Here is a 26,834-nt window from a genome sequence, read left to right as displayed (position 1 = left end):
CAGGGAGTTCTGCCTCTGTCTGTCTCCGTGTGTCTGTCACACACCTAATATTTCTTCAGTTTGCTCCACATTCTGCATTCCTGGAAGTCTGATTGTACCCTTTATTGTTTGACTGTTTTCCCTTGAGATTAGTTCAGTGTGACTGTTCGGCAGTTAACTGAATACCACTACATCTCAAAGTAACTCAACATTCGGTATTGTGAGCGTAAAAAAATTAAATAAATAAGCCATACGCCTTTAAGATGTCTGGCTCCTTTTCCAGAATGGTTGTATTTTGCTTTCCACCATCTAATCAGGTCAGGGCATTAGTGCAGAGGTCAAAGGTGACCCACATAGTTGTTCGTTTACAGCCATGGGATATCTTGGAGCTTATGTTTTATGGGCCTCTCCCCCAGAGACACAGATAAAAGTGGTTTCCATGAAATTATGCATCTTCCATGGTCAGAACAACTCCTTCTAACCTTAGAGCTGAGAACTGGAAGGTTCCACTCAGCCTCACAGAGACCTCAGCCTGCACCTTGCACCCGTGAGCAGCTTCTAGGAGAACAAGCCCTGGCACGCGTCGTGCCCAGGCGCAGGGACTAGGAGCCAACTGCCTTTCTCTCCACTTCCACCCCGTGCCCACCGCTTGCCGATTTGTCTCCCTGGGACTTCCTGTGAGCGATGTGCCCTAGGAGAGGTGCCAATCACCCCGTGAGACACCACCGCAGGCCGCGGGAGCGCTGTGTGGCCTCCTGAGTGCAGAAGGAGCGAACCCTGGTTCTGTCCTTCATTGGCTGCACTTACTTTGATGAATTTGCTCTTCTACTATTACAGATTGTTTTTTAATTATCTGAAAGCCCGAGATAGGCAGACGGTTTTCTCCTGCCCACTGGGTCATTGCCTACCTGCCTATAACAGCCGGGGCTGCACCAGACTGTAGCCAGGGGCCCAGAACTCAATCCAGGTCCCACTTCAGTGGCAGAGACCCAACTACTAAGCCATCACCCGCAGCCTCATTATCAGGAGGCTGGAATCAGGAACGGAGCCGGGACTTGAACCCAGGCAACTGTCACACGTGGCAGCGCCTGAACAGCTACACCAAACACCCACCTCTTGAAGAATTTTCTTAGGCCTCCAAAACAAATCATCCTTATGTCCAAAATGGAGATGACGGTATATTTTATCACTGCATTCCAGCACTAAATGATAAAATTTAAGTGCCTGACACACAGAAGTGCCTTAAAACGGTGATCTTTTAATCTTTATCTTAATTTCTTACATTTCTAATTCATTTCTCAGTGATCTCAAAACATCCTTGGGGCTGGCATTGTGGCAGAGCAGGGAAATTCTTGCAGCGCCAGCATCCCACATGGGTACCGGTTCATGTACCGGCTGCTCCACCTCCAGTCCAGCTCCCTGCTGATGGCCTGGGGAAAGCAGCGGAAGATGGCCCAAGTGTTTGGGTCCCTGCCACCCACATGGGGACCCAGAGGAAGCTCCTGGCTCCTGGCGTCCACCTGGCCCAGCCCTTGCTGTTGCAACCATTGTGGGGAGTGAACTAGCAAATGGAAGATCTCTCTCTCTCTCTGTCTCTCTGTCTCTCCCTTTCTGTCTCTCTCTGTAATTCTCTCAAATAAATAAATCTTTATTTAAAAGTATTTTAAAAGAATTTTCACTAACTTCCTCCCTCCAGTTTTCCCACATTTTTCTAGCCCTCCTTTCTAGAGTAGCAGACATCTGGAGTAGTTTTCTACAGTCTCTTTCCAGAGTCTTCCAGGCAGTGCTACTCTCTCCGGGACCTAAATCACATACACGCTGAACACAGTATTCCAGGATATATTCAGAGACTAACTCCATTGTCCCTGCATGCCTCTGTACTAATCTGGTACTGTAGGAGGTCACCAGATGGGGCCGTTGCAGTCACACCCCAAAGTCTCCAGGGTTTACCGCAGGTGCTTTGCCATGACCCCTGTCCATCCTGTGTGAGCTTCTGCTGTGGGACCTCCTGTGCGTCAAGTTGGCCATCGTGTGATCCTTGCTGACTTTATATGTGTCCTTATCCGATTCAAATGACGTTTTGGTAAATGCTCGTTCTGGGTTAACCAGAGCTCACTTGCTAGCTGCTGAGCTGTAAGTGGGCTGTGGATTTTGCCTGCGGGTCGGGGCTTTTCCCCGGTGCTCCGTGCGCTGACCCAGGATTGTGTTCTTTTATGCAGTTGTACGAGGATTTCTCGCACGCCAGCACGTGCTTCAGAAGATGTGCACACAGCAGCGAGAGCAGACGTCCATCAAAAACTTCCTGCAGAACACAGAGGACATGGCGCTGAGAACCTACGATGCCCTGGTCATCCAGAATGCCTCCGACATCGCCCGGGAGAACGACCGGCTCCGGAGGGAAATGAACGGCCCCCTCCATAGAGAGAAGGCGGAGGCCAGGAGCAGGCCCGAGGAAGGGATCCAGAGGTAAGGGCAGGCCGTGTGCAGCTTTCATTACCTGTGTGATAGATCCCGCAGGGTCCTGAAGATTCCCTCAGCCCTAATGCAGCGCTCCATCCAATCTGACAGTAGTTACAGGAACAGGCGTGCGCCATCTGCGATCTGAGACCTGTAGCAGTGGCAGCATAGCAGGGTGCCTTCCCTGTGCGCCCTGCTCACAGCTTAGACTGCCATAAATATGACTTTGGTCCTGCTTCACCTGCCGCCCCCGCCTAAGTGTCCCTAGGACACTCAGAGTTTGAAGGCATCCGATGTCCCCGTCCTCCACAGCGCTATGCAGCTGGGCCGTGGACCTTTTTATGCAGGTGTCACGTCTGTGAGGCTGGCTCACGGAAACTTGTGGACATGTGGCCAGAGACCCGAGACTCGGCTCGGAAGACCCGGGAGCGATGGGCGCTGTGCACAGTGTATTATATTTCCCTGCGTGAACGGTCCCATTTTCTTTGCCAGTAAGGAAAGCTCTGGGAAAAGCTTTGCATCAGAGAGCTCACTGCGGATGCTGAGCCTGAAATAGAACCAGGAGGACGCCCTGGCCTTCTGCCGTCTGCCGCCCACCCCTCTGTGTGGATGAGGCGCAAGGGCAGGGACCTCGTGTCTTGATCCAGGGCGGTTTTTCCATGGACCCTGATCGTCTGCTGTTTCTCCCTGAAAACAAATCCCCTTTACCGAATGATTTTTTGTTAAAGTGGAACCGGCAATGTGTCTCTGGCTAATTAGCTTCAAATATCGCAGTGATTAAATACTGAAAAAATTCCCTTTCTACGGAAAACTGTAATTAAACATTACAGGGAAAACAAATTATCCCCGGAGTGCTGTGTGCTCTTGTGTTCAGCGAGTTCATTTGCTGCCCCAGCTCCCGGCTCTTCCTCGTGGTCAACCCCACCTTGCAGGTGCCTTGCCCCTGGAAGAGGGTAAGATCAAGGCAAATGTTCACCAACGCCTTGTGTCTTCCTGGGGCCTGAGTCCACTGCCGTGGGGAGTCAGAAGAGACCTTTAAACCGGAGAAGTGTTCATTTATAGGGCTTCCAGAGCACTATTTATTATTGGGTTTGCTGGAGCTCAACAGCCACCCATTTTCTCAATTTGATTTTGTCTTTATTTGCCTTAGCTAAAATGCAGGGAAGGAGCAGCTATCTGTTTATTTAAGGGACGCCAGCCGTGCCCTTGGCTTGGGGCCCTGGGCAAGCAGTGGACTGAGCAGAGTGGGGAATCCCCTGCAAGGCCTTAACCAGTCGCCCGTGGATTTAAATGAGGATGGGGGCGGGCGCTGAACCGGAACCTGGGGTCCTTTGGCAAAGGGACGTGGCCATGAACTTCCAGGGTTTGCAGCATGGGTGGCTGCCTAAGACGCACTTCCCAGAGGTCATCATTCAGCTAGAAATGTGGGTGCTCTGATCTGCTTAATAGCCAGAGTGTGAAAAATGCACGAGTAGTGCAAGTGCAGGAGGAGGGGACCCCGCACCCCCCAGGCTAACACATCTGGCATCCGCTTCTGTCTCGCTCTCAGGCCCGAAGACAAGGCCGGGCCCCGGCGCGCCCAGGCCGCGGCGTCCGTGCGGTCCCTGTCGCTCCACTCCGTGTCCAGTGCGGAAGACAGCAGCGGCCTCCCGTCGCCCCGGAAGCAGCCTCCGCCCAAGCCCAAGCGGGACCCCAGCACGCGGCTGAGCGCCTCCTACGAGGCGGTGAGCGCCTGCCTGGCGGCGGCGCGGGACGCAGCCCAGGGTGAGCCCGCCCCACGGGGAGCAGCGGGAGTTAAGACCCGGAGCGGGCAAGGGCCTGCCCGCAGCTGGCTCCTTCCTCGGGAGCCCGTCCTGTGCTGCAGCCCTGAGGCCACGCGTGCCCACGTGCACCCGGAGCAGCCCCAGGCCAGGGCTGGCCCGGGTCAGGAGTCCTGGACGGGGTCAGCTTTCACTCGGGATTAGGAAGTGAAGCCCACGGCTTCCGCTGCACCTGCAGGGCCCCCAGGGAGAGCTGCTCGCTCCCGGCCAGCTCTCCCGGGAACCGTCCCTGCAGTAGCGGTGGCGGTGGCTCAGTTAGTAATTCTTAGGATCCCGAGAGCAGAGGGCTTCGTGCCAGTGCGCACGGATCGACAGAACTCGCGGGCCATCTGCCGCGTGGGGGGCCCTGCTCTGCACCTCCGCAGGGCACTTCATGCGGGCACCGTGTGGAAAGCGTGGAGTTCAATCTCCGCAGATAACCCCAAAATCCACGTTTGTAATGTGCGTGTTCCACAAGATGAAAATTATCTGCATAATTAACCTGTAAGTTCCATTTTCCACACTTGCAGTACCCCCATTCATACACACTTGTCTATGCACTGTGTGATCACGAGTTTGTGTATACAGGCATATGGGTATCGTGTATCCATGGGCTTGCATGTTAAGTATTTATGCACACGTGTGTATATATGTGTACGTATGTAGACTTGTATGTTTGAATGTCTGTGTGTATATTTGCCCATGGCTACGCAACAAAATACCCAAGACAGGCTGGCTTGGAGGAGCACAGTTTTGGAGGCTCAGTGGCATCGGGTCAGCTCTGGAGAGGGCCCTCAGGGTTGTGTCAGAGGGTGGAGGGGGCAGTGGAGGTGGCCGAGTAGGAGGGTGGAGGCGGCAGTGGAGGTGGCCCTGTCAGAGGGTGGAAGGGGCATTGAGGTGGCCGTGTCAGAGGGTGGAGGGGCGGCAATGGAGGTGGCCATGTCAGAGGGTGAGGGGGAGGCAGTGCAGGTGGCCGTGTCAGAGGGTGGCGGTGCAGTGGAGGTGGCCGTGTCAGAGGGTGGAGGGAGTGGCAGTGGACATGGCCGTGTCAGAGGGTGGAGGGAGAGGCAGTGGAGGTGGCTGCGTCAGAGGGTGGAGGGGGCAGTGGAGGTGGCCGCGTCAGAGGGTGGAGGGGGCAGTGGAGGTGGCTGTGTCAGAGGGTGGAGGGGGCAGTGGAGGTGGTCGCGTCAGAGGTTGGAGGGGGCAGTGGAGGTGGCTGTGTCAGAGGGTGGAGGGGGCAGTGGAGGTGGCTGTGTCAGAGGGTGGAGGGGGCAGTGGAGGTGGCTGTGTCAGAGGGTGGAGGGGAGGCAGTGGAGGTGGCTGTGTCAGAGGGTGGAGGGGAGGCAGTGGAGGTGGCTGTGTCAGAGGGTGGAGGGAAAGGCAGTGGACATGGCCGTGTCAGAGGGTGGAGGGTGAGGCAGTGGAGGTGGCCGTGTCGGAGGGTGGAGGGGGAGGCAGTGGAGGTGGTCGCGTCAGAGGTTGGAGGGGGCAGTGGAGTGGCCATGTCAGAGGGTGGAGGGGAGGCAGTGGAGGTGGCTGTGTCAGAGGGTGGAGGGGAGGCAGTGGAGGTGGCTGCGTCAGAGGGTGGAGGGGGAGGCAGTGGAGGTGGCTGTGTCAGAGGGTGGAGGCGGCAGTGGAGGTGGCTGTGTCAGAGGGTGGAGGCGGCAGTGGAGGTGGCTGTGTCAGAGGGTGGAGGCAGCAGTGGAGGTGGCCGTGTCAGAGGGTGGAGGGGGAGGCAGTGGAGGTGGCTGTGTCAGAGGGTGGAGGGGGCAGTGGAGGTGGCTGTGTCAGAGGGTGGAGGGGGCAGTGGAGGTGGCCGTGTCAGAGGGTGGAGGGGGAGGCAGTGGAGGTGGCCGTGTCAGAGGGTGGAGGGAAAGGCAGTGGAGGTGGCCGTGTCAGAGGGTGGAGGGTGAGGCAGTGGAGGTGGCCGTGTCAGAGGGTGGAGGGTGAGGCAGTGGAGGTGGCCGCGTCAGAGGGTGGAGGGGGCAGTGGAGTGGCCATGTCAGAGGGTGGAGGGGAGGCAGTGGAGGTGGCTGTGTCAGAGGGTGGAGGGGGAGGCAGTGGAGGTGGCCGTGTCAGAGGGTGGAGGGGGCAGTGGAGTGGCCATGTCAGAGGGTGGAGGGGAGGCAGTGGAGGTGGCTGTGTCAGAGGGTGGAGGGGGAGGCAGTGGAGGTGGCCGTGTCAGAGGGTGGAGGCGGCAGTGGAGGTGGCTGTGTCAGAGGGTGGAGGCGGCAGTGGAGGTGGCCGTGTTAGAGGGTGGAGGCGGCAGTGGAGGTGGCCTGTGAGGGAGCAAGGGCTCCCATCTCAATACAGGAAAGCAGAGAGTGGGGTGGGGCCGGTGCAGAGTTTCAGAATAACATTTGCTAGTGACCCAACCAGGGTCCCACAGGAAATACTCCTTTCAAGAGCGCTCTCTTGTTGACGTGAGGATGTCACAGTGGCCCCAACTCTAAGCCTCCCACCATCTCCCAGTACTGCCACCCTAGACACCAAACTGCCAACCCATGAGCCAGTGGGGGTGCCCAAACCACACCCAAGCCACAGCATCCAGCCACGGATATGCGCGGAGATAAATATGCCCGCACCCAAACAGTATCTTTTATTTCCACATTTCCACACAGTTTTTGAAGTACCCTCCTGTGTATCTTCTTCCATTATGGAATTCACTTTCCAGTGATAAGAGATGATAAAAAGTAAATACATAGAGTATTTTGGAAGATCATCACTTGAGACAGAAATACATAGGGCCAGGGTTACGGTGCAGGCTTGCGGTTGAAATTCTAAATGAAATGGCAGTGTAGTCCTCATTAGAAAGTAGTACCTGAATCTAACACAGTTCCTCACGTAACGACTGAACCGAACCATGAAAGCACAGAACAACCATCCCAACCGTGGGAAAGGACGATTGAGAACCCGGTGGAAAGATCACAGGGCAACAGCCGAGAGCAGTGGGACCTGGGTCACCTTTGCAAGGCTCTCACCTCTGGCTGTAAGAGGGAGAAGTGGATCTGTAGAACTTGGAGTCAAAAGGCTGCCTTCCTAGCATAACACTTAGCTGAAGGCACAGTAGAAATCCACAAGGTTGGGGAGAGAGTCCAGTGTGTGTGTGCAGCCATGGTGATGTGGACACAGCAAGCTGTAACAGGGTGACCAGGAATCTTCCAGGTGGACGTCAGCCTGCACACAGGAAGTGAGAACAGGGTCTCCCAGGAAATGGGGTGTTCTCCCGGTGAACCACACAAACTGGAAGCAGCCTACAGTCTAAACAAATCACAGTGCGATCCCTGGGGAGGTGGAAGGAGCCACATTACTGCGTTGGGAACGCTGTGTTGGATTTGCCATGAGAGGCGGAGGATGGGGACTAAGACCAGGAAAGCATAAAACTGAAAGGCAGTACCAGTAAGAGTGAGAACCACGGGTGTGTACAAAGGAGCCCCAAGCCAGCATGCACACTGGGGTAAGCAGTGGCCAACTAGGAGACAAAGTAGTGAGGAGAAAGTTGGGCTCAAAATGGAGCTTGAGCTGCCTACTAAGAGCAGAGGAGGGAAAACAAGAGTTGATGACAAAAGAAAGATCCATCAAGAGCCACAGATTTAAAAGATGTAGTCAACCCTCTGCATCTGAGGTTTTCACATCCACGGGTTCACCCAACCATGGATCAAAATATTCTAAAAATAACTGCACCTGCTCTAACTTGTACAGGTGTTTTTCTGGGTATTATTCTCCAAGCCATACACTATAATGGCTACTTACGTAGGATTTACATTGTATTAGGTATTAAATGTAATCTAGCAATTCTTTAAAGCGTACGAATGTGTGGCTTCATGCAAATACTAAGCAGTTTTCTATAAAAGACTGGAACACTATGGATTCTGGTGCCTGACGGGGGTCCTGGAACCGATCCCCGTGGAGAGCAAAGGATGAGCATATCTACAAATACAAAGTGACAGAGAAAAAACTGATTAATGAAGAGGGTGCAAGAGCTCAGGTGTGGAATTCTGCCAGTTCTGTGTTACGGTCCAGAATCCAGCATGTGATGTCATGACACCTGCCAGATGTGTATGGGAGATTTTGTTTCTTGGAATTTACCTTGGAGCTGGTTCCCCTCTGAGTCCCAGCCCAGCGAACACATCTTTGGGAGGCTGGAAAGGGGCAGGAAGAAGACACATCCTTCCCTGTTTACCTTCTTCATCGTTTGCTTTTCCTCCTAATGCCCCATGCCTAACACGGATGACTTAATGCCCACTACCACGGCCACATGCTGGGGATGTACTCCAGATGCAGTTTTAAGAATAAGAAAGTTGAACACGTCGCTCGCTGTTGAGTGTGTTTTCTGGTGAGGTTTTTATCACGAGTCAGAAGGGGCTGAAGGGGACTGAGTCCCTCAGTGCTCTGGGAATCTAATCTATGATAGAAAAGGCAGTGTCTCCCAGGTAGGATACGCCAGCTGTTAGCAGTGGCTCTGGGCCCATTTGGTGGGAGAGATGGTGGCCTCAAAGATAACGATGACACTGAAGACATCTCCCCCCGCACCACACAAGCCCAGTGCATTCTAGGCCTGTTCAGATACCATAGCCACTAGCCACAGGCAGCCATCTCAACTCAAAGCAGCCTAAATGTTTACATTAAACGCCATTTAAAGTTCAGTTCCTAAGTTATTAGTCATCTTCCGGTACTCAGCACCCCCAGAACTAGAGCGTTCTATTATCACAGAAAATCGTAGCAGTCAGCTATGATAATAAAGGCTTTTTTACCAAGTGACAATACTGAACTTTTTTGCATCTAGAAGCGTGTCACAAAATTACCCTCGTTTCTCTCAGTGGGTTGGAAGAAGAGTTTAAAAAGTTTCGTCAACCCCGGTTCACGAGGAGCAAACTGAAGCTGGCTTATTATCCAGCCCACCCCATGTCACATGTGGAAAAACTCAAGTTCCTTTGCCTTGCAAATAAACTTACCAAGCAACGAGAGGGTTGTAGAGCGAGAGGAGACCTTGTGGGTGAGGGAGAGCCGAGGACTTTAGAGTAACAAATAATGAGGCTGTGGGAAGGCTGCCCTGGTCGGATCTTGTCTTCTTAGCCACGCCTTTTCCTCCAAGCCCTCTCCCAGTAAACACAGGTGCATTCAAGAAAGGCAGGAGGAAGGTCTTATTATTTTTTTTTTCACTACCTTTGTGCCTGAAAAACATGAGACATTTTACAGGCTAATAAATGTTTACACTACTCTGCAAACCATGACTGAGCTAGGGCAACAGTCGGAAATCAGATTGACTTTCTCAAAGTCGGGGGCCGTGGTGGCTGGGCCGGGAGGGAGCGGCTCCATCTCTGTCCCTGCTAGGAGCTCCCTACGGGGGGCCCTTGTGTAGAGCTGCACAGTTCCCCCCACGCCCTGCTAACACACTGGTGCACTGGCTCCTGGGCTGCGCCTCCTGGGTGGGGCCCTGGAGGGGACTTAGTCTTTCCCAGCCCATGGGGGGTCAAGTGTCAGTGACAGTAGACCCCTCAGGAGGGCTCTTTTGGGGGAATGAAGACAGCCCGGGTTACAAGGATATGGCCTGGACGTAGCGAGCACTCAGCACAGCTACACAGCTCCTTACATGCCTGTTGCTGACAGCCCCACCCAAAGGCCAGTTTGCTCATCTGAGAAATGGGTACTAAATGCTCCCAATAGGACTGGGGATTAAATAACGACATAGGGCAGCTAAGTGGCTGCTCTCAGAGAAATGGGAAAGCAGGCTTTCCGGGGTGCTCTCACCTCTCTGTGTGACCGTCTGCACTGATCCACACTGCCCGACCCTTCACTCCTGATGAGCACATGACTTCTGAAAAACGGCTGTACCGGCTCCTTTGCCCATGGACTTGGGGTACACGTGTAGCCACAGCAGTGCCTTTGCTCTGTGGTTGAACGTGGACACCACGTCCTGTTTCTCTCCTTGGCTGTCTTTTTTTTTTTAATTTTTTATTTGATAGGTAGAGTTATAGACAATGAGAGAGAGACAGAGAGAAAGATCTTCCTTCTGTTGGCTCACTCCCCAAATGGCCACTATGGCTGGCACCATGCTGATCCAAAGCCAGGAGCCAGGTGCTTCCTCCTGATCTCCCATGTGGGTGCAGGGCCCAAGCACTTGGGCCATCCTCCACTGCCTTCCCAGGCCACAGCAGAGAGCTGGACTGGAAGAGGAGCAGCCGGGACTAGAACCCGGCGCCCAAATGGGATGCTGGCGCCACAGGCAGAGGATTAACCAGTGAGCCACGGCGCCGGCCCTCCTTGACTATCTTGTTTGAATCTTTTCTCTGGAGCAGACTTGCCGTGTCATATGCACTCAACACATACTTGATGGAAACGTGCCTAAGAGTATGTCCACCTGGAAATGGAATGAAAACCCAAGTTCATTTGGGTGCAAAGAACTTTTCTCGTAGGAAGTGTTTTCTGAGGACTTTCTGAGGCTCTGCTCTTACGTTGTACACATGCATTTTTGTGCTGTGTTCATTACAACGAAGTTAGCTTCTCATCCGCAAGTCAAAGGCAGCACATTTTGGCAAAGTTCAAAATGTACCCGTGAGATGTGTCATACTTGGTTTGTCAGCGTAAGCCCCTTCGTAACAGTCTCTTCTGGTACCTGAAGTTGGACAGAAATTAGGGTTTCCATGAACGCTGTTCTGAGAAGTGTGTTATTGGAAATAACAGGCGGACAGGATTGCACAACTCCCATCTCTGACGCAACTGTTCATTCACCCAACACTAATTAAGTGTCTTCTGTGAGCCCGGCTGTCTCTCTGGGGACCTGGCAGGCAGCAGGAGGGATGAATGGACAAACAAGTCATGTGCTAAGCAGAGAGCAGTGAGCTCAGAAGGCTGGGGGCACAGCCAGCGAGTGACTAACCCTCCGCGGGGCCTGGGGCCTGGGTGCAGAGAGGAGTCTGACCCAGCAGCAAGCACACGGAGTGGAGAGAATCTGATGGGGGGAGAGAGGAGGGGAGGTGATGGTGCTGCACGGGCCGCCCCTCCCCCAAAGCAAAAAGTGATGCAAGCCATCACAACCCAGCAGAAGTCCTTTTTGTGCAGGTGCAGCTGCTCGTTAACCCACACCTCACTAGCTCACGTACCGGCCAGCCTTGAAGTCAGCTTCGTCCGTGCCCTGGGTCTGTGCCTTTGTAGGTTTGCTCGGAAGCTAGGCAAGGCCACCCTGGAGGAGCTGGGAAATGAGGGAGCTGCCACACGCAGGTGCACGTGTTCTCCCAATGAGCAGGTTTCTCACTCCCCTCGTATTTCACAGATCCAACAGGCAGGACTCTTACTCCCGGTAAGGACAGCCCCCAGGCACTCGTGTCTTGGGACAGACGGGGACTTACAAGTCCTTGACGTGCCTTCGCAAAAAATTCCAAGGGGCAGCTCTGTGTAGGGTGAAGTATCTGTCCACTAACAGAACTTGAACGCGACACAAGTCTCTAGATCATTCTACGGTGGGTCAGATAAGAAGGCTTCACTAAATGATGCGGTGGCTTGGGAATGCAGTCCAGCCCTTAGGACAGAACTGGCCCTAAGAGTATCCTCTGATCATGGAGCGTCTTCCTGACTCTGTTTCCCTGACATTTCCAAGAAGATGTTGTAAAGGTTTTACACCTAAATCTTAGGGCTAAAAAATATAAGAAAACGCTCCGTGAGCATTCAATTTAATAGCCCTCAAGTCCCTATTTGCGAACGGAGTTTCGGCATGTATACGCACGAAGACACACCCCCAAACAGCCGCAAACCAAAGTAGCCTTTAGTTCTCTAACCGTAGCTCTCCACCTGTAGTTTTAGAAGAATGAAGACCCAGTCCCGACACCCAGAGGTTCCAGCTGAAGCCAGGCAGCAGGACAGGACGTTGGGCTGTCTGGAAATCGGTGGGGCTTGCCGGTGACCCCACACTGCTGACGTGAGGCCGTACTCAGCAGGAATGCTATTCTGTCTCCCATGATTTCCTCCTGGCTGTGTGGCACTAACCCTGTTGACAGCTAGCGGCGACGCCAGCTGAGTGTTTGCCATGTGCGGGGCATGTGCTAAGCATCCCAGATCTTCAGGACATCCTGGGGGCGGGACTACTCAAGTGGCCTCTGGACAGGGGTACGCCGAGCCCCAGAGCTGAGCTTGTGCCCAGGAGGGACCCCACAGCCCCCTCCCCATGGCCTCCATACAAGCCCCGCTACTTCTATTCATAACACTGTAATATAAAAGAGGCGCCCCTCCACATCTAAAACAAAGCTGGAGGGAATATTAACAGTTATCTCTTGCTCACATCCCACCCAAACGTCGTGGTCTAAATAAGGCAGGGACCCTTCTGCCCACATCTCTCGGGCTCTGGGGGCTTCACCGGAGTGGCTCTGACTCGAAGTCTCCAGGCTGCTGCGGTGGGGTGGCTGGAATCATTGGAGAGCCAGTTTCTGGCATGTCTGAGGCCAAGGACTCCCCAGGGACCGCCATCATCTCCTCTCCATCTTTCCACACTGCCTGGGAGGCACGGAGTTCTTAAAGGAAAAACGGAGGCTCCAAGGCAGACGGTTTGGGGGCGGGGGGGAATGCAGGTGGACGCTGCATCTCCTTTGTAAATCAGCCTTGGAAGCCGCGGGGTCTCCCTGCTGCCCATTCACCCACCAGGGCCGTCCCAAAGGCCCATCCAGGGTTAGGGAAGGAGAAAGTGATCCTCCCTCTTGGTAGGCCCGGAAATACTGTTGTAGCCACTCTTTGTAATCTCAGTCCGCAGTCTGGACAAAACCATCCACATGGCTCCCACATACGAGTATACTCACCTCTCCCTCAACTCCCCAGAGCCGCCACCCATCCTCACGTCTCAACGAAGTCAGATTGGGAGCATGGCCCCTGAGGCAAGCCACTTCCACCTGCAGATCTGTGGCCCGAGAATGCGTCCTGTTTGCCCACACAGCCTGGACATTCACTGTAACTGCCTCTTCAATGGGGAGGCAGGTATGGCACAGTGGCCCCGGAGTGCTGGACAACACGGGGACCCCTGCTGCCAGGGCCTTGGAAGGACTTAGTCCTAGCACCCGGCCATGGTTCTCCACGGTTCTCAGCCCTGTGCTGTAGAGTCCAGGCATCCCCTTAGAATGACAATCTGCAATCTGTGAGGGGCTACTGTCTTCTCAGCCTGCCACCTGCTCGGAAAATCCCGAGGGACCGCAGAGTTCGTTTTGTGTGGATTCTGCCCCACCCAGGGGTAGCTGGGGCAATTTCTTTGAAAGCTTCATGTGTTTCTTGTCAATCAATTTCTAATCCGCTCCTTTAGTCCAAAGCATCCACACACCTGTCTGGGATCAGCTTTGCCTCGTTTGGGGCTCCCTGCAGTACTTTTGTGGGGCGATTCCCTTGATGTTCCTGGAGAGCTCGTAGTTTTGCCCGTTGGAAGTCTGTGAAGCAAACCTTCAGCTTTCCTCGGGCCTCACAAAGGGTCTAACAGGCCTGTCCCCGGCTTCGTCTTTAGAGCCTGTGTTCCCGAAAACTTGTAAACTCCACCTCTGCTTAGAAGTCACTTCTCGGGCCGGCGCCGCGGCTCACTGGTTAATCCTCCACCTGCGGCGCCGGCATCCCATAGGGGCGCCGGGTTCTAGTCCCGGCTGCTCCTCTTCCAGCCCAGCTCTCTGCTGTGGCCCAGGAAGGCCGTGGAGGATGGCCCAAGTGCTTGGGCCCTGCACCTGCATGGGAGACCAGGAGGAAGCACCTGGCTCCTGGCTTTGGAGCGGCGCAGCGCCAGCCGTAGCGGCCATTTAGGGGGTGAACCAATGGAATGAAGACCTTTCTCTCTCTCTCTCTCACTGTCTATAACTCTGTCAAATTAAAAAAAAAAGTCACTTCTTGAGAACTGTTTGCCACCTGGAGATCTTGGCATTGGAACATTCTGTCAGCCCTGGGAAGTTCTGGTCCATTCTAGTTCATTACTCTTTCTTTGCTCCAACCCTTTTAAGATTTATTTATTTGAAAGGCAGAGTACAGACAGAAGGAGAAACTGAGAGATCTTCCATCCACTGGTTCACTCCCCAAATGTCTGCGATGGCTGGAGCTGGGCCGGTCTGAAACCAGCAGCCAGGAGCGTCTTCCAGGTCTCCCACATGGGTGCAGGTCCCCAAGCACTCGGGCCATCCTCTGCTGCTTTCCCAGGCACATTAGCAGGGAGCTGGATCAGAAGTGGAGCAGCTGACAATCTCTTCAAGGTCCCTCCCTTCTGCTTCCAGCGCCACGTGCATGTATAGCAGCAGCCATCTTCCAGTTACCAAGCCCTGCGGTAGTTGTCACGTTGTCACCTAACAACCCCCTCCAGAGTGCAATGTCTTGGGTACCAAGGGTGGCGTACACGTCATCCCTCGTGGTCCCATCGCTGGCCCGGCTACACGATGCGGTTCTCAGGCAGGCTCTCCCAGCTGTGGTCAGACAGGCAGAGACCAGATCCTGGGTGGACATCGCTGCTTCCATTTCTGGTGTCTGGGTTGGGAAAGCCCACGCTGAGGGTGGAGCAGATGGCCGTTCCCTCCCTCCCCGCGTAGCTTCTGCACAGGGCGTACGGACTTCTTGCAGGGAGTTCAGGCCTTCCAGGCAGTGTCCCAGGAGGGCAGGAGCCAAGCAGAAGCTGTATTGTCTTTGGCAGGAAATAGCGTCTTCTCGATGTTTTATTCATTGGGCAGCCACAGAGACTCTCCCAGGTTCAGGGATCTGGAAGACCACGCGGGACTGAAAATATTACTGAAGGCAGTTTTGAAAAATACCATCTACCACAAATCCTTTGAATTATTCATATATTCAGAACAACTCTAATGTTAAAAAATGGGCTGGTTCACTCACTTTCTAGAAGTTTGTGAGCTGTTGTGGTTTAGCCCATGGACAGTCCTTAGAATGATGTATATTAATTAAACAATGTGCACTTGGGCATTCCTTCTTAAAAGTTGTCTACTTGGGGTGCCTTGAATAGTAGTGGCATACAGAGACATCCTGTGAGTTAGGGCATTAGCTCTGTTCTTTCCCACTCCCACGTGAAGGATTCCCCTTTATTCTGTGCCCACAGAACCAAGCTGAGAACTTTATATCCAGCTTCTATTCTGTTCCTTTGCCATGGTTCTCAACATCACTCTTGTGTGCGTGACTACACAGAGGTTGACAGAGGTCTGCCCAAGACCTTTGTTAGAACTGCGACCCCGCACCGCTCCCACGCCCAGCACCACGCTGTGACTGTCTCCCAGGAGCGTGTCTTCGTAGCCTCTGTCACTTTCTTGCGCACTGTAGAGCTGTCTTGTTTGCTCTAAGTCCTGTCTGTTGTTCTCGTCACTGTTGCACTGGAGTAGAAGGCAGGGAAGTTTCTCTCTTTATTCACTAACGGATCTTAGAAAACACTAGGAAAAGCAGGTAAGTGAATGGGTGAGTCACAGTTCAGAGCTGAACCCCGGTCTGCCTACCTCAGTGGCCTCTTATGTTAATAATTCTATTTCCCCAAACTGGGACCAGAGGGCTCTGTTCTAAGGTACAGTCACTGACAGATATGGCTAAGTTAAATAACTCAGCAAGGTGACAACATCAGATGTGCTAATATCAAAAATTCCTACAGATTCACAAAATACCAAATTATTAAAACAATCCAAGATATCTATTGATATTTCAGTAAAATTCATGTATTTTTCTAAGATTAACATCTGTGCTTCCAGAGAAATAACCTCTGATAAACATGCAATGCTCATACAGAAGATTTGGCCTCTTTCAAAATTAACTCTAATAATTTGCTATTTTTCAAAGTATTGCACCTTTTTGCAAGTTACAAAGTCTGCATGTAGTAAGTCTTTAGAGATTATGTTCTTGATTTTCTTGTTAAATATATGTTTGTGTCAAGGATCCAAATGTGTTGATTGACTGTAAAACCTATCCTTGGCGTCATTTCAGGAGAGCCCCTTTCTTTAAGTGTCCTCGTCAGTACAGATGTGCCGTGCTGGTGGAGTTCTGTCCTGTCCCCGTCGGTACAGATGTGCCGTGCTGGTGTTCTGTCCTGTCCCCGTCGGTACAGATGTGCTGTGCTGAGTTCTGTGTCGTCAGTACAGATGTGTTGTGCTGAGTTCTGTGTCCTCGTCGGTACAGATGTGCTATGCTGAGTTCTGTCCTGTCCTCGTCGGTACAGATGTGCTGTGCTGAGTTCTGTGTCCTCGTCGGTACAGATGTGCTGTGCTGAGTTCTGTGTCCTCGTCGGTACAGATGTGCTGTGCTGAGTTCTGTGTCGTCAGTACAGATGTGCTGTGCTGGTGGTGTTCTGTCCTGTCCTCGTCGGTACAGATGTGCTGTGCTGAGTTCTGTCCTGTCCCCGTCGGTACAGATGTGTTGTGCTGGTGGAGTTCTGTCCTGTCCTCGTCGGTACAGATGTGCTGTGCTGAGTTCTGTGTCCTCGTCGGTACAGATGTGCTGTGCTGAGTTCTGTCCTGTCCTCGTCGGTACAGATGTGCTGTGCTGAGTTCTGTGTCCTCGTCGGTACAGATGTGCTGTGCTGAGTTCTGTCCTGTCCTCGTCGGTACAGATGTGCTGTGCTGAGTTCTGTGTCCTCGTCGGTACAGATGTGCTGTGCTGAGTTCTGTCCTGTCCTCGTCGGTACAGATGTGCTGTGCTGAGTTCTGTGTCCTCGTCAGTACAGATGTGCTGTGCTGAGTTCTGTCCTGTCCTCGTCAGTACAGATGTGCTGTGCTGGTGTTCTGTCCTGCCCTCGTCGGTACAGATGTGCTGTGCTGGTGTTCTGTCCGTGTCCTCATTCCGTACAGATGTGTTGTGCTGGTGGAGTTCTGTCGGTGCCACATCACTGGCTTAGTTGAGCCAGCTTATTTCCTGCAGGAAGCTTCCTGGGCCCTGGAGAAGCTCACTTAGCTGCCCCTCTGGCTTTCTCCCGCCTTATCTCCAAAAATCACTGAAACCCTTTCCAGCACCCCTACCTCACATAGGCCCTCAGAACAGGGTGGAAGCACATTCTTCCCCTCTCCACTCCAAGTTTCTTATGAGGGTATTTTAAAAGGTTCCCGCAAAAAAAAAAAAAAAAAAAAAAAAAAAAAATTAAAAGATACTTTTGTTTCTGGTCAAACATTTTTGAAATCCATGCATAACTTTTTTATAATATGCATTTCTCCGGGACATTCTGTAGACGGTCTCCCATGTACATGCTGCAAAAGACTTGGCGCCACAATCCATTTTAATTCTGTCTCCCATGAGTTTTTGAAGTTCACTTTTCAGACTGCTCATATTCCTTGGATCCCTCCCTTATATCTGACTTCTTCCTCCAGTGGTAGGAGTTGCCGCCTAGCTCCCAGGTCAAACATCCTTATCCTAGCTAGAGTCTTGGAAGTCTAAGGTTTGTCCAGAACCATAGGGGTCTCGGGGCCACAGCCTGGGCCCCCACGCCCCGCGGTCGCTCTCCCCGAGGTAGGCCTGGGTCCCCGTGCCCCGCATTCCGAGGTGGGCCCGGGTCCCCACAGGCCCCAGGGTCGCTCTCCCTGTGGTGGGCCCAGGTCCCCCTCCCTATGATGGGCCCGGTCCCCACAGGCCCCAGGGTCGCTCTCTCCCTGTGGTGGGCCCGGGTCCCCGCAGGCCCCGGGGTCGCTCTCTCCCTGTGGTGGGCCCGGGTCCCCGCAGGCCCCGGGGTCGCTCTCTCCCTGTGGTGGGCCCGGGTCCCCGCAGGCCCCGGGGTCGCTCTCTCCCTGTGGTGGGCCAGGGTCCCCCCCAGGCCCTGGGGTCGCCCTCTCCGAGATGGGCCCGGGTCCCTGCAGGCCCCAGGGTTGCTCTCCCCGAGGTGGGCCCGGGTCCTCACAGGCCCCAGGGTCGCTCTCCCCGAGGCGGGCCCGGGTCCCCCCAGGCCGGGCGGCCCCCGCTGACCTGTGCGCGCTCTGTTCTGCCGCAGCTCTGTCCCGGCCGCGGCCGCACAGCGACGACTACAGCACCATGAAGAAGATCCCTCCTCGGAAGCCCAAGAGGAGCCCGCACACGAAGCTCAGCGGCTCCTACGAGGAGATCTGGGGCCCCAAGCCCGGGGACGCGCGGCCCCCGGCGGCGGCGGCGGCGGCCGAGGACGCGGACGCCGAACCCGTGTACATCGAGATGGTGGGCGCGGCGGCGCGGCCCGGCCCGGGGCCCGGCAGCCCCGAGCAGGCCGAGGCCGTGTACGAGGAGATGACGTTCGCGCCGGCGCCCGCGGGGCCCGACATCCCGCCGCCCTTCCCCAACCTGCTGCCGCACCGGCCGCCGCTGCTCGTCTTCCCGCCCGCGCCCGCCACCTGCTCGCCCGCCTCGGACGAGTCGCCGCTGACGCCGCTCGAGGTCAAGAAGCTGCCGGTGCTGGAAACCAGCCTCAAGTACCCGGTGCAGCCCGAGGGCTCCAGCCCGCTGTCCCCGCAGAGTTCCAGGCACCCGAAGGCGGACGCCGAGGGGCCCGCATCGCCCGGCCTGGCTGCGCTGGACGGCGCGGGCCGCGGCTCCCCGCCGCCGCCGCCGCCGCCCGCTGCCCCTCGGCCGGCCACGCACTTCGCGTTCCCGCAGGACGCCGCCTCGGCCCCCCACGCGAGCAGGGCGGCGGCCCCCGCGGAGCCGTGCAGAGGGCCTCCGAAGCCGAACTCTGCCCCGGCCGCGGGCCCGTGCAGCACCTTCGCCAAGGCCCCTTGCTCGCCGGGGCGGGCAGCGCGAGGCGACCCCCGCAGGGGCAGCTCCAGCGCCTCGTCCCCCGGCCCCTACAGCCCCCTGGACGAGCTGGCCAGCCTCTTCAGTTCCGGCCGCAGCGTGCTGCGCAGGTCCGCCGCGGGCCGCAAGATCAGGCAGGAGGCAGGTGAGTGCGCGCCCGCCTGCGAGTGCGGGGCGGTGCGCGTGTGCACGCGCGCGGCGTGGAAATGCGGGCGGGGGCGGGGGTTCGGGGCAGAAGCCAACTGGAGAGGGTCCCAGGCAGGTAGGACCCCGCGTTCCAAGGTGCACGGTGGGACTAGGAGGCTGGAGGTGCGGAAACCAGGAACCTTTCCTGCATCTGATACATTGTAAGGGCGTTTATTAGCGCAGGATTGTAACTTGGCATCCACCGGGGCTCCCTCGTGGCCTGGACACAGTACTTCTCGTAACCTTACAGTGCTGGCTTCCGTTTGATTCCCGTCTGTCTGCCCTTAACCCCTGGGTGTCCGCCTGCCGACCCCCGACCCTCCCACCTCAAATGTGGGGTGACTACCTGCGCCTTGGTACCGCTCTCTGGACATCGTTTGAATGGACTGTGTTTCTCCTGTTCGCCCGCCACCCCAGGAACCGTCTTACTCCAGCCGCTGCACCTGCGTGGTCTCCTCGGAGCGCTTTAACTTGGTTCCGTTATCCGTTACACCTGCGTTTTCTCGCTGAGCCGACCTCACCGTGCGCACTGGAAGGTCCGCTAGCATGGGCTCAGCACGAAGCCTCGGCAGCCGGGGGCTGTTATCGGCGTTTGAAAGCACGTGTTTTGTGTTCCCTTAGCAAAAGTGCTCTCGGTTAGCATTTTCGCTTTTTTTTTTTTTTTTTTTTTTGCTGCTCTCCCCCAAGCAGCTCACCCTGTGCCACTTTGTTCAGATCCGGTTGCCTTGGTGCAGGGTACGCTGTTGGTACAGATGCCCGCTGTTAATAATCCCAGAGCATTGAGTCATTTCCCCAACAAAAGTGACAAAGGCTTTATTAAAAATAATTCCTGGTGTTCTGTCTTTGGGAGAAGGGCGGTCGGGTGAAGTGTGCTGTCCTTAACGACACGAGGGAGTGGTGATGCTGCCTGCTTCCCCCGATGTACTGATGGAAAAATTCAGGGTGGAAAGGTTATGTGTGGTCCCTGGGGTCTAGTGGTGGGATTAGATAGAAGATTTTGATTCATGGTGTCACATTTTATGCGTATATCAACATACTCCTTTTCCAAAAGAAAATTCATGAATATTTATTAATTCCCTCCATTTGATTAGGAAATGGTTTTCAGTATGAACACTAGAAGACCTAGGAAGCACTGTGAAGAAGTAACGTAGGTCAAGGCCAACAACCCTTAGCAAATGAGTGAATAACCCACTCTATTCTTCGGACAAAAAAAGAAGTTAATTGTTTGGCCAACAAGTCCTTCTTCATTATAGGCCATTAATGAGTGAAATTATAAGTAGCAGAATATTTGAATCTCACAGGTCATGTTTCATTCCAAGGTACACAAAGGAATGTAAGAGAAAATCATTGAAAGAACAAATTGGTATTTGCCTTAAAACCCCATGAACCTCATTTTTGCTACAGATCAGACATGGGTGGACTCCTCTCGACTCTATTCAAGGAAGTGAGGTTAGTGAATTCTAGACAGATCTAATCCTTTGGAAATCCGGGAGTCTAGGGCTCAGAGGAGAGAGAGAGTGAGGTTTCCAGGCACCGTGTGTGGATTTGTAATCATCTCCCCCTGTGCTGACATCAGCTGGTATTGGAGCGTTCCTGTTCAGAACCCCGAAGTACAACATTGTTACCAACTCTCAAATGATGAGACATCGAGTTTCCTATCGTGGGCTTTTACAAAATACTTTCCCAATTTGCAAAGATTGGTTTGAGCCACTTACGACTTTCTCATAAATACGTGAATTGGCAACTTCTGCCATTATCACAGTAGCTAAAATAACAGAAAATTTAGTAAAATGGGGCTGAATCACTCCCACACAACAGATTCTAGGAGTTCTGATGACACACTGGAGAGCTCGTGAGTCTTTGTGGCCTGTGATGGGAGAAAAAAGCTGACGGGTTTGCACAGCGTTCCCAGGGGGCGGCGCCAGTTACTCCCGCAGAAAGGAAAAGGGGTTAAAGACGAGATATGGAAGGGGAAACTGTACGGCTAGTGCTAAGTGCTGGAGCTGCTTATACGATTACGAGGGTTTATACAATTTAATCCTGAGCGCAGTAATCCACTTTCCTTCTGAAGGAATTGCACAGTGGTTGTTCGTGACTTCCGATTGTTTTGGGATTTCCTTCCTTTAACATCCTAAATCTCATACTTTGCCTTCTTCCTAAAGACATTTTTATTTTCACCTGAAATGGCTTACCTGCCAATTAATCCAGTGGGCGTCTAATTCACCCCCAAGGCACCCCGTGAATTTCAGTTCCCTTCTTGTACAGGTGCGATAACAGGGAAATTGCTCTGTTAATTTTTTAGAAAGGTTCCAAAGGCTCCGCTTAGCTCCTTGGAGCAGGGACCTCAAAGACAGAACAGCCCAGTAAGTCCTGGCTGGAGGCATTTCCGGTTAAAAGGCGGTGTTCTGTGCTGTGTGGTGCGTGAGGTTCTTTGATGTGCACTTCTACTCGGCCACTATCCCGAACACGTGCGTGGGGGAAGGTTTCACGATGGGGTGCTTATTTTCCATAGGCCCTTGGGCATGCAATTTGAGGTGTGCAAAGTCGTTCGCTCTCCCGGAGCCCAGGACACCTGGAAAACATGGCAGCGCAGATGGTGGCTGTGGCAGCAGCCTGGGGAGGACCCCGGCTGCAGCGGTCACGAGCCTGCTGCTCTCCTGGCCCCCAACTCCTGACCCACCAGATCTGCCGACTCTATGAGCTGTTGGAGCCAGGATTGAGGTTCACAAGGGTGGTCGCCTTGCTCAGAGTTCCTCCGCTCCTGAGTGACTTGAGTGTGGTGATTCTTGTCTCCCGAATCATACAGGAAGCTGCTAGAACAGCAGGGGCTGGGTGCAGGGTGGGGTGGGGGTGGGGGACAGCCGCATCAGCTCACCGAGGCCCTACAAGTTAGCGGTGCAGAAGTGCTGTGGAAACACCAGGTTGCAGAGCACACGGGCAGTCCCTGGGCCCTCCCAGGAGGAGGGGGGCAGTGCTTCCTTCTCTGTTCTGTTCTACATGTAAGGACCCCCTTAGTCCACAGGACGGCCCGCATCTCATCACGTGGCCACTGTTGCCGTGCTGATTACTTCTGGATCCTTGGTTTTTTAAAAAAATCCCCAGCCCCATTCACAGCCATGAATGTGGGGACCTGGTCCCCGGGTTCCAGCCCCCCGGTGCTCCCCTGCTCCGTGGCCGAGAAGGACTCGCGATAACCGGGCCTGTGACTGTGCGCTCCCTGAACACCAGCGTGAGGTTGTGACCCCAGTGCAGGGTGGTCCAAGAATCTGGGGAAGCAAGTGGACAGGAACCAGGGGGAATTCAGGAAAAACCCGATCCACGGGATATTTTTAAAAATTATTTCATTACTTTCTTATTCTGTGCATCCTCAGCGTATAAGATGCAAATAGGTACTCAAAAGTGATGAAAACCAGAAAGCTGTAATATTTGTTACCTCTTGTCACGTGGCCGGAGGCTGTTAAATCGTCGTTAGGGGAAGACCCCACCTGAAGAGAAACCAGTCTGACCCAGAAGCATATTTCCTAGATTGAGCCCTCGTGGCGCTTTGAATAAAAATCACTTCAGCGAAAAGCAAATCACTGCTAATCTCAAATATCCGTCCGATTACAGAAATATTCCAAATAGGAACATTTTAAGTTTGGCAGTCACGGTGTTATAGAAACAGATTTTTACACTATGGTATTTTTATTCCATAGGGCCATTTATTTAAAAAGGAATCCTTTTTTAAAGTTTGCCTTATGGAAAATTTCAGACATATGGAGAAGTAGAGAGAAGACATCAGAACACTCCCAGGGCCAGTCCCGTTTCACATCCTGTCCGTTTCCTCGCTCCGACACTGGTCTGCTTTGAAGTGTCCCACTGTGAAGTCACTTTATTAATAAATGCTTATAGGTATTTTATCATGGATATTGCTTACGGGGGAGGATACAATTTTAAGGCATTGTAATTAGTACAGACTGGTCTGTCCATTTCAGCCTTCACAGACACAAAGCTGATGTTGGAGACAGAAACCTGACTCTGTTTGCCATGCCATAAACAAAATCTTTTTAGGGGCAAGCATTCCCCCAAAGCAGCATTGCCCAGCCAGGGCTCCTGTTTGAGCTGCAATGCCAGTCCCTGGTGGCTTGGATAACTGGTGCAGACAACCCCTTGTCCTCTTAAAAAGAAAAAAAATGTGGATTTCTAATTACGACATCCAAACAGAGCTAAGTATGGAAGACCAAAGTTCAAAAAAGAATTACAATTGCATCTTGAGCCAGAGTTTTACGAGGTTTAGATGCCTCTCTTCCAAATCAGTGCAGTTCCCTGAAGGCGTAGAATGCCTGCAGTATGCCTGCATGGCCAGCAGAAGTCCGTGCGACAGGGCGCGGGCGGCATGTGACGTGGCCGCTCTCTGCTCCGGGTGTCTGGTCCAGGAGTCTCTGCAGCACCGTCATCGTTTCATCTCTGTCACGTACAAATGAGCTTGCAGCATAAGAAATGAGGCTGCCTTATGCAAATCTCGTATCCATAATGGGATGCAGAGCCGACACCCCCTCAGCTCCTTGTCTTCCTGCAGCCCTGGTGGTACTTATCCTGTCCAAGGCAGTTAATCTTTCTCACTCCCTCCCGGGGCGAGTTCTCTTCCTGGAGGTTTATTTGTTAGGGGCGGGGGGCACAGTTTGCTGATGTCTGATCCTCGTCCTCGCTGATATGCTGCCTTCCTCCTGTAAAAGTCAAGCATTCCTGTACAATCAGAAGGAACCATTTTTAAAGGTTTATTTATGTGAAAGGCCAAGAGAGAGAGAGAGAGAGAGAGAGAGAGAGAAGGCACCTGCAGCAGTGGGGGCTCGTCCAGGCCACAGCCAGGAGCCCGGAACTCCACTCGGCTCTCCCAAGTGTGTGGCAAACACAAATACTTGAGTCGTCATCCTCTGCTGCCTTCCCAGGCATGTTAGCAGGAAACTGGGCCGGAAGTGGAGTAGCCAGGACCAGAACCGGCACCCCCCTATGGGCTCAAAGCACCTCAAGATGCAGCTGAACCCTCTGTGCCGTGATGCCGGCCCCTGGAATGGAACCCACTGGGTTCAGCACGAAATCCCCCCATTTTCCAAATGAGTAAGTGTCTTGGGGAAACTCAGACTGTGTTCTCCAAAAGGAAGTCCCCGTGGGTAACTGAGTGTCGCTGAGCGTCCACTCAGGGAGAAAGTGGCTCTGCACTGATCGCTTGTCCCCTCGGCAGTAACCAGGTGTCTGCTTGGGACTCTCAGCAGTGCACACACACTTCCTGATTCTCCAAATGCCTGGTAGGAATCGCATCTTACTCTGGGATGGCGTTGTGGCGCAATGGGCTAAGCCTGCTTCTGGGCCAGCTTCCTGCTAATGTACCTGGGAAAGCAGCAGGTGACCAAGTATATGCTGGGTCCCCTGCCATCCTTGAGAGAGACCCAGATGGGATTTCTGGCTCCCAGCTCTGGCCCTGCTGCTGGGGCCATTTGAGGAGCAAAGCAGCCAATGGAACATATCTCTCCCTGTGTGTATGTGTCTGTTCTTCTCTCTCTGTCACTCTGTCTTTCAAATAAATAAAATAGACCTGGAGGCGGGGAGGAGAGAAAAGAAACCTGAGTTAGGAATCAAACCCAGGTACTGGGTTTGGGATATAGATATCTTTTTTTAATATTTTTACTTATTTATTTGACAGCTAGAGTTACAACAGTGAGAGAGAGACAGAGAGAAAGGTCTTCCTTCGGTTGTTTCACCCCCCAGATGGCCACAACGGCCGGCGCACTGCGCCAATCCAAAGCCAGGAGCCAGGAGCCTCCTCCTGGTCTCCCATGCGGGTGCAGGAGCCCAAACACCTAGGCCATCCTCCACTGCCCTCCCGGGCCACAGCAGAGAGCTGGACTGGAAGAAGAGCAACTGGGACTAGAACCTGGCGCCCATATGCGATGCCGGCGCCGCAGGTGGAGGATCAACCAAGTGAGCCACGGCCCCGGCCCCGGCTCCGGGATATAGATATCTTAAACTGTCTTTTAACCTCTAGGCCAAATAGCTCCCCACTAACTAAATTCTTACAAAGGTTATTTGAGCAGTCAAGAAAATTGACCCCTAACTAAACTGATCAATAAAAAAGAATGAACACAAATTACCCGTGTCAATAAAAGAATGGTATTTCGCACAGGTCTCAAGTGCTATTTAGGCAATGGTAAATAAACACTATGAACAAAAGAAGTAATACTTTATTCATCTGTGCTTGGAGATGAGCTCTGCATTTTGCTGACTTGATCAGTGGCCTGCTTACCCAAGACGCCTTTGCCCTCTGTATCAGTTAGAAAGACATTTTTTCCTAAATGCCTGAGTCTGTGTGGCAACGTCTTTCCTCACAGTTTACAACACTTTCTCTAAATGCCCAGAAGTTTAGAAGGCAAATTGTGCAACCGGGGGCCTGTAAACCAGACTTGCGTTAACTTGTTTAGCTCATTCCTTTAGCGTCATCCAGTAAGCATTTTCTCAATGTGAGCGTGAGGCTGCTACAGGGAACCCAGAAGTGAGTAACTCTGGCACGCACGGCCCCTGCCCTCTCCCAGAACAGGTATGGGTACACAGGTACACCCCAGTTCCGGGAAAGATTCTGATTCAGGAGAGAAGCATCCACCTGGCAATCCTCCATTGCTCCTGGATCCAGGGTTGAGCTCCAGGGGCCCAGGCCCACGAGATGCAGGCACCTTCTGGGGGAGAAGCTTCCTCCAAGTCCCCAGATTCTCACGTGTGCCCGTGACCCCGGGGGAAGCGCAGGTAGAAGCCCCAGAGAGGCTCCAGGTAGAGGTGGAGGAGGGAGGGCAATGCAGGCATAGCAGGACTTTGACAACCCTTTTAGAATATAGCATGAATTTTCTGGGAAAAAATAAAAAGGAGAACCACCGACCCTTCCTTGCTGGGACCAGCGTGTTACGAGCTCTGTGCTCGGAGGCTCCTTCTCAGGCCCAGGACGAGGTGCTGAGTTACCTCCTTGTTTCTCGGGGTCCCCAGGAGTTCAGCACGCATGCTGAGCTCTGCAAATACTGGAGAGATCCAGAGAGGAAAATGAGCGATGATGGCAGCGATTCGAGATGCCTGCACGCGACTCCATGTCACAGGCAGCACCCGGAGGCGGTGTGTGACCCGTCGTCGGTCCTCTGTGTGCAATGTCAAGAGCTGATGTTTGTAAGCCGCCGTGTCCTGGTGGCAGAGCGCGCTGACATCTGCTCTCTCCCTGGGTCCCCATCTCCCTGGGAGGTGGACGAAGCAGGTGTCACCACCCGTTTACTAACAAGCAACTTGAGACTCGGGGATTAACTGATTTTCCCTTCACCACAAAAACAAATCCATCACAGAGTTTGGATCAAACCCATCTTCTTTCTCACAAACCCTGGACTCGCTCTGGAATGCCATTCTCACTCTTAAAAGAATTAAAAGTAAAATAATGATACCAAGTCTCTCCCTGGGAGAGTAATTCCCTCCCAAAGCCAAACCCAGGGACAGATGGGGGAGGCGGCAGCAAAGACCCCTCTGCCCTGCTGTCAGCGTTCCCGAGAAGCACGCGGCGTTTCTACAGTGCACCGTGCTCCCATGCTCCTCCACCTGCTCTTCCACCACATTTGTCTTCTCGACGAGAGCCTGTGTACCTGCCGGTCCCACCCAGTGTCCTCTGGGGTACCAGGGGCTCACAGCATCCAGGGCGGGGCCAGGATCACTTCTCAGATCCAAAGCTAAGGCTCCTCC

General features: G+C 53.6%; 1 protein-coding gene across 1 annotated transcript in view; it reads left to right on the top strand.

Moving 5' to 3' along the window:
- MYO16 (myosin XVI) overlaps positions 1-26,834 on the top strand; it is a 514,229-nt gene that overhangs the window by 426,676 nt on the left and 60,719 nt on the right. The window contains exons 29-31 of the mRNA XM_062195254.1: positions 2,199-2,445; positions 3,986-4,200; positions 18,136-19,053. Of these exons, the coding sequence (XP_062051238.1) occupies positions 2,199-2,445; positions 3,986-4,200; positions 18,136-19,053 (1,380 nt within the window). The remainder of the gene's footprint in view (positions 1-2,198; positions 2,446-3,985; positions 4,201-18,135; positions 19,054-26,834) is intronic.

Source organism: Lepus europaeus, chromosome 6 (genome assembly GCF_033115175.1).
Source record: "Lepus europaeus isolate LE1 chromosome 6, mLepTim1.pri, whole genome shotgun sequence".
NCBI classification, from domain to species: Eukaryota; Metazoa; Chordata; class Mammalia; order Lagomorpha; family Leporidae; genus Lepus; species Lepus europaeus.
This window is presented reverse-complemented; position numbering and strand designations above follow the sequence as displayed.